Source organism: Peromyscus californicus, unplaced genomic scaffold (assembly GCF_007827085.1).
Source record: "Peromyscus californicus insignis strain IS unplaced genomic scaffold, ASM782708v3 Scaffold_4__1_contigs__length_199733344, whole genome shotgun sequence".
Lineage (NCBI taxonomy): Eukaryota > Metazoa > Chordata > Mammalia > Rodentia > Cricetidae > Peromyscus > Peromyscus californicus.
The window spans coordinates 133,629,186-133,636,826 of NW_026294562.1; the positions used below are offsets into that span (position 1 = coordinate 133,629,186).

Consider the following 7,641-nt stretch of genomic DNA (forward strand, 5'->3'; position numbering starts at 1 on the left):
CCTAAGAGAGGAGAGAGGAGCCACTCCCCCGCTTCAACACAAAGAAACTGAGGTCCAGCCGGGCCTTACATACAGTATCTCACTTCATCCTCATGCTAGCCCAATGAGGAAAGTGACATTAATGCTCTCAGTTTGGTATGAGAACACCAAAACTAGAGAGGAGAAGGCACGTGCTTGAGTCCACAGCACTCAGAAGTGGCAGGCATGGGATTTCCACAGGTATTCTGACCCACAGCCTACAGTGACCACACTCCCACCCAGGACTCCAGAATCCCAGCAAAGGGGTCCTTCTCCATCAATCTGGAATCACTTCAGCAGTCCCTCCAGAAGTTTCTCTTTTTTTTGTTTGTTGGTCTTTGTTCTAAATCTGGATATCCTTTCCATAACGTCCCACTTTCTGACTTAGGTTGGGGAACGTGCCCCTCCAAGGAAAGCCAGACATACCTGCTCCCCAGTGGCAAGGGAAAAAACCTTGGCTGATCCTCCTTCCCTGAGCAACTCATAGCAAACCTCTGTTGCTGCCTGATGGCCCTCGGGGTCATCCTCCAGGATATCCACGGGGTAAGCCTCTGTAGGAGAAAAGGGCAGGATAGAGTTAGTTGTACTCTGTCACTAAGAGAAAAGTTAATAGTTCAAGCTTTTTAAGAAATAGTTTATTTTAATAGTAGTAATCCAGGCTGGGGAGATGGCTCAGGAAAGGGCCTCCCGTGCACATATAAGGACCTGAGTTCCAGCCCCAGACCCCACATATCTGGGCAGTAGTGGACTATGCTCCCAGCACTCGGGAGGCAGAGGCAGGTGAATCTCTGAGTTCCAGGCCAGCCTGGTCTACAGAGCAATTTCCAGGACAGCCAGGGTTATACAGAGAAATCCTACCTTTGAAAAATACAAAAAAAAAAACAAAAAACAAGCTTTCAGTCCCAGCCTTGGGGAGGCAGAGACAGACCCCTGGGACTTTCTGGTCAAGCAGCTTTCCTTAATCAATAGTTCCAGGCCCATGAGAGTCCTTGTCTTCAAAAAACAAAGCAGACAGTGAATGACACCTGAGGTTGACCTCTGGCCTCCACATGCGTGGCACATATCAGTACGCACATACACAAACACATACAAACACATAAAGGCAAAAAAATAAATAAGTCCATCAAAATTATGCTCGCCTATTCCCTCCTAGACTATTTAAAAGCCCCGGCCATACACTCATCAACTGGATGATTTCCCATCCTTCACTGTGGTCCACTCAGGGGCCTGAACACAAGCAGGTTCCCTCAAAGGCACAGAAGGGCTGGCTGGAACTTCGACATCTTTGTCACAAGCAACTTAATCTTTTTCTAGATTACAGTCACTCTACAAGTCCCTAGGATTCTCCTCTTTCTCTCTTTCCCTGGGCGCTGGGAGCGCAGTGGCTTGTGGGAATGAAAGAGCACATCCTTACCATCACTTGCAGGGAAACTAATCTAAGATATTATGCAGCCGTCCTCAGCATCTCTTTCCTCTCACACCTCTGACAGAAACAGATCCCCTGGAATCATCATACAGTTTGGCAGCATCCAGTTCTTGGAATCAGCAATCAGTTGCCCCTTCAGCGGCGGGCAAAGATGCAGCCTGCCTGTGGCTGACATGTTCCCAAGTGCGTGGGGACCCAGAGCTTATTCCGTGGACCGCACCCTATCTCTGCCTTTGATTTGCCTCCTCCTGTGAGGGAAGCAGGCTACCCCAGCAGCAGCTGCCTGCCCCTTTCTTTCTCTTCTCCGTCCTCCCTCTTCCCCAGCTCCTCTTTATCCACCTATCTCCTTCTCACAGAGATGAATCTGGACATGCCGTCCACCTCTGAGCTCTGGTGGCGTCTCAGGCTCCCGCTCTTCTCTCTGGAGAGCCATTGTTTCTGGGAAGCCGCTCTCAGAATCCAAAATGCTGTTGATAGCAAAAAAGTTTAAGCCTTCAGTTCACTCAGCTTGCCCAGGAGGAATTTTTACCTCTGCCAATCAGCTCCCGATGGGAGAACTCAAAAGGTGTACAAGCTGCCAAGTTGAATGGATTGGGACCTGGTTGCATGCACCCAAACCCTCAGGCCTGCTTTCCAGGGTGCAAATGTCATGGACACACAGATTGCCCATGGCTGAGTGGAAACAGACAGCCTCCCTTTGGGAGACTCTACATCTATGGATCCAACCAATCACAGACTGAAGATGGGGGAGGGGGGAACAACAGAACACGGACAGATATCCTTCCCACGACTCCCTACGGAATAAAGGATAACAACTGCTTCCATGGCATTTCCCTGTATTAGGAATTCCAAGGCACCTAGAGACTAGGGTATCCAGGAAAACATGCATAGGCTGCACACAAATATGCCATTTTGCAAGGGGCTTGAGCACAGGTAGATTTGCATGTCTAAAGGTGGTCTTTGAACCATTCCCCAGTGGATACGGAAGGAAAACTGGACATCCTTCCGCTAGTCGATATTTTTATAAAGCATTTGAGTGTAAAACACACACACACAGAATGTTCTTAAAAGTGCACTGTCAGAAATATTTAAAGTAAAGACATCAAGGGTTGATGGTTTACTGGCAGCAATGACTAAGAGAATGGAAGAGTCTCCATAAAGCTAGACCTTCAGTTGGTAAAGAAGGCTCACACTCACGTGCCCTCTACACACAAAACCACGTGCTCTGGAAGTCCAGGCTCCTCACCGACATGATCAGCAACACCTTTGGCAACTGCACAGGCCTGCAGACCCTATGCCCAGGCAGGCCTGCAGACCCTAGGCCCAGGCAGGCCTGCAGACCCTACGCCCAGGCAGGCCTGCAGACCCTAGGCCCAGGCAGGCCTGCAGACCCTACGCCCAGGCAGGCCTGCAGACCCTACGCCCAGGCAGGCCTGCAGACCCTACGCCCAGGCAGGCCTGCAGACCCTACGCCCAGGCAGGCCTGCAGACCCTAGGCCCAGGCAGGCCTGCAGACCCTAGGCCCAGGCAGGCCTGCAGACCCTACGCCCAGGCAGGCCTGCAGACCCTAGGCCCAGGCAGGCCTGCAGACCCTATGCCCAGGCAGGCCTGCAGACCCTACGCCCAGGCAGGCCTGCAGACCCTACGCCCAGGCAGGCCTGCCCTAATTCTTTACTGAGATTGTCATATTTCCTGCACAGGAGCCAGAGGGACCCAAAGGACATCAAATTACCCAGAGCCTGTGCTTCAAATCTGTCACAGAGACAAACTCAGCCTGCAACTGTCCTCATATCCATGCCCCACTTGGACCAAGGTCTCAGCTTCTCATGAGAGCCTCAGGCTTCACCCCCCCACCCATCTAAGAAGTTCCATCCCTAATTAACAGTGACAACCAACTTTCTCAGAGTTCCAGTTGCCAAGAGGCAGCTGAGCACCCACAACCTTCTCTCACTGTATCCTGCTTGCCCCCGATTTGTAGGGAATGGAGCAAGGCTTCATAGAAGAAAGCAACAAAGCATGAGCCCAGGCCCATCTGATTCCAGACTCTGTGTAAAGCATTCAGATCATGCTATTTAAATCAAAGCTCTCCACCACTACAGGAGCCCCCAACGGGCTCCTGTAGCCCCTGACTCTCAGATTTCTTCCACTCCATCCTCAATGCTCACCGGATACAGCCAGCTCACCTCAGGAGCCCTGAAAACTAAGATCAAGGATTCCATGAGTCACTGAGGCCTGAATTCAAATACCACCTCAGCCTAGGATAGGAACTGACATGGCCTAGCCACTGACCGGCCTGTCCTATAGCTGTAAACCCTTTCAACCTGTCCCTCAGTTTTGTCTTGTGGCAGTCACTTCCTAACCCATACACCTAAGAGAAGCTGGGGCTTGTGAAGCACAACCCGGCTCCCCTCCCACCCCCGTCACGAAGACCCATGCCCATGCCTTTCCCATAGGAAGCACTTAGGAAATGTGGGTGATTGAGCTTTCCATTTTAACAGCTGTTTCATGGACTTGTCATATGGCTTCCCACGGGTATGCAACAAGATCCAGTGAGCATGCCAACAAATTAAGGAAAGCTAGCAGGTGAGCTGCTTGGACCCTGGGTATCCATAATGCTACACATGTCCTGTGGGAGCCAGCTTCAGGATCGACAGCTCTCAAAATATCTACCCCCACCCTAGGAACACCAGCGTGAGGGCCACAAAGAGACCAGACTTGGATTTTTATTGTGTCTGGGCCTATGTTTTAGGAAAGGTGTTCATCAGATCTGGAGCATCAATCCCCTTGTGAGGTATGGATTGCAGAACTGACAAAGACCATTATCAGTTGGCCCCGTGGAGAAGCTGAGCCGACGTTCATCGGGTTTGCTGATGACACCCGTCCAAGGCCAAAGCCAGGCACATGCCAGGAGTTGCCTGATAGCCTTTCTGGTTGCATGTGGTCAGGACAAATGTCATAAATGTGTTATGACGTGTTCACATCATAAAATCATTGACCCTGAAGGTTAAGATCCCCTCAAAGAACTCATGGAACTGGCTGTCCCCGGGACAGAATGTCATACTTTGGCCTCTCCAAAAGGTCACAGGAGTAGATGTTGGGAGGAGGTCTTCTCAAGAACATAATGCTTTCTGGAGTCAGCAAGACATGGCCCAGCCTGATTATCTTGAAAGTGGGGGTCACTTTCTGTTGCCTGGGAGCAGCCAGGAACATAAATTAAGCACTAGGAACATCAGTACTCACCAATAATTTGGTACCAACACTGGGTTTCATTTCTAAGACATGAGGCTGACTGCAGACCTCTACCCGTGAGCAAGAAGAGTCATCAAGGAGAACGGCTGGGACACCCTGCAACTAGGGTCCACGACATCCCATCCATCCTAAATACCCCACCCCCAGGAAAACGCCACCATCCCAAAACTCCACAGCTTCCCGCCTATACAGAAAATGCTCACACAAGCCTTATGGAAAATCAGGGGAACATGAAAATGAGGGTTGCCCAAGTAGGAAAAGAGACATATTCAAAACCAGGCAGAAAAGAGGACTTCCCTCCTCCTTCCCAGAAGGGAGCCCCAGAGCCCCCAACAGAGCCCCTTAGGTTCCTACTCCAGGCAGCCCTAGGAAGTAAACAAGTCTGGGGTAGATCAGGTCAAGCTCAATTCTGGTGGTGGAAGACAGGTCCCCTCCCCTCCGGCTTCCAGATGTGAGCCCCTAACAGGCCTTAATGGCTTGAACCGAACAGGAAACATTTTTCCAAAGCCAAAAGAATGTAATCTCCACAGCACAACACTAACTGCTTTTATTAAAAAGGCATACAGTTGAAATAACTCACTGCAGCCTGCAAAGACATGGAAATTCCTGGATAAATCCTGATTTTATGAATGCGCTTGAGTACACGCTGGCGGCCTCATCCTAAAAACGGAGCTAATGGTGCACCTGAATGTGTTCTTCTAGGGAAAATATGTAAAATGATGGAGCGCTCCAAAGCAAAGCTTGAGTTCCCAGGGTGTCTCAGACGCCTGTCACCCACAGCCCGGCAGCCCAGTGAGTCAGCCACCGGTCCACCCAGAAAGGCCCAAGGTTCAGCTAGGTCCCCAGAAACGCGGGGTCCTTTGAATGTAACCAGCGAAGGCAGCTAATGGAGACTTTGATGGGCTCGAAGATCCGCCCTTAATCATAGGCTCAGTACCATCTGCACAAGACTCCCTCCCCACACTCCCTTACCACAAAGATCAAGAAAAGCCTTGCATTTTGGCAAAGCACCATTTTTCTAAGATGGGACTATTATCCTGAGAAACATTAAGGGAATATTTTAAATTTTACTAGTCCCAGTCTTACAAACTTGGCTTCATAAAAGCCACTACCTGGCAGGAACCACGGGGCATTATGTCATTGGAAAAGCTGGCTGTAGTCACTCAGTGGTTTTTTGTTTTTTTTTTTTATTTTATTTTTTTTAGTAATGTGAGCTGTTGTTCTTCAATTACAGTCAGAACAATTCTTGCTCCAGATAATGTGGAAAAAATGCATGGACACAAAACTAAAGTAGTACTCCACTCTCGTGTTCTACGAACTAGAGAGGGTAAGGCTGACTGAAAATCTTTCTTGTATGTTTGTTTTCTGTGTTGTTGGTTTTTTTCATGTAGGTGGGGTTTTTTGGTTGTTGTTTTTGTTTTTGTTTACAGGAGAATTTTCTTCTAAAATGGAACTATTCTAGACGGAATTCTTATTAGAAAAGAAATCTACCACCTAGGGAAAAGAGCAATTCTGGGCTCAGTAAAGACTAGTTTCTCATCAGACAAGGGAGGATGGCAGAAAACTCTAGAAGCACACAGCAAGACAGCTTGCTGCGTTCTACAAACACACCGAAGGAGGACAAGCCCCCAAACACTTATGATGCTCAGATTTCAAATGCCACCTCATCGGGTCTCCAGCTTCCCTGAAGGAACATGTGGTTGAACACAATTCAGTCCCCAGGGCTGGGTCTGGAAAATGGAGGAGGTTTAAGGAAATGAAATCATGCCGGGCAGTGTTCGTGCATGCCTTTAATCCCAGCGCTCTGGAGGCAGAGGCAGGCAGATCGCTGTGAGTTCGAGGCCAGCCTGGTCTACAAAGTTCCAGGACACCCAGGGCTGTACAGTGAGTTCCAGGACAGGCTCCAAAGCTACACAAAGAAACCCTGTCTCAGAGGGGGGAAAAAAGAATATGAAATCACAAATGCAGGTTGAGAACCTCCAAAGAACTCATTAAAGGTCACCTTACTGGAGCTGGAGAGATGCCTGAGCCATTAAGAGCTCTGGCTGTTCTTCCAGAGGACCTGCGTTTGATCCCCAGCACCTACCTGAAGTCTCACAACCATCTGGAACTCCAGTTCCAGGAGATCCAACACATTCTTCTGCCTTCCACGGAGAGCAGATGTGAACGTGGTGCATAGACATCCGTGAAGGCAAAACACATTCATGCACTTCAAATAAAACTAAATAAATTCTTAAAAGAGGGGAGGGTTATTTTTAACCTGAAGGTACTTATATTTTATCTTTACCTTGTTACCTATTTGTTTGCTTGCTTGTTGGTGCTATAGAGATCGAACCCATGGTCTTACATAAGGTAAACACACACACACACACACACACACACACACACACACACACACATACTGTTGCTAAACTATATCTGCAGTGCAATATATTTAATTTTAAAAAATAAGGTAAAAAGGCCAGGCACAGTATTAAACACCTTTAATCCCAGCACTTGGGAGGCAAAGGCAGAAGGATCTCTGTGAGTTTGAGGCCAGCCTGGTCTACATACCAAGTTCTAGGACAGCCAGGGATAATAGTGCAAACTTGTCTCAAAAAAAAAATTAATTAAAATTAAAAGAAGAGGCTGAGAATGTTCCTAAGTTGGAAGAGTGCTTGCAAAGCATGCACAAAGTCCTGGGTGCAGCTCCCAGCACCGTATAAAAATACATGGAACTGCTCACATCTGTAACCTCAGCACTCGGGAGGCAGAGGCGCGAGGATCAGAAATTCTGTAACATCTTCTACTACTTTAAAAAAAAAAAAAAAAACAGCAGGGTGGTGGTGGCACACATCTCCCAGCACTTGGGAGACAGAGGCAGATGGATCTCTGTGAGTTCAAGGCCAGCCTGGTCTACATAGCAAATTCAAGGCAGCCAAGGCTACACAAAGAAACTCTATTATCTC

General features: G+C 48.6%; 1 protein-coding gene across 1 annotated transcript in view; it reads right to left on the minus strand.

Annotated features, from left to right (window-relative positions):
* The window catches only part of LOC128123962 (protein FAM169B-like), an 84,804-nt gene that overhangs the window by 62,078 nt on the left and 15,085 nt on the right, over positions 1-7,641 (minus strand). The window contains exon 2 of the mRNA XM_052760222.1: positions 445-569. Within this exon, the coding sequence (XP_052616182.1) occupies positions 445-569 (125 nt within the window). The remainder of the gene's footprint in view (positions 1-444; positions 570-7,641) is intronic.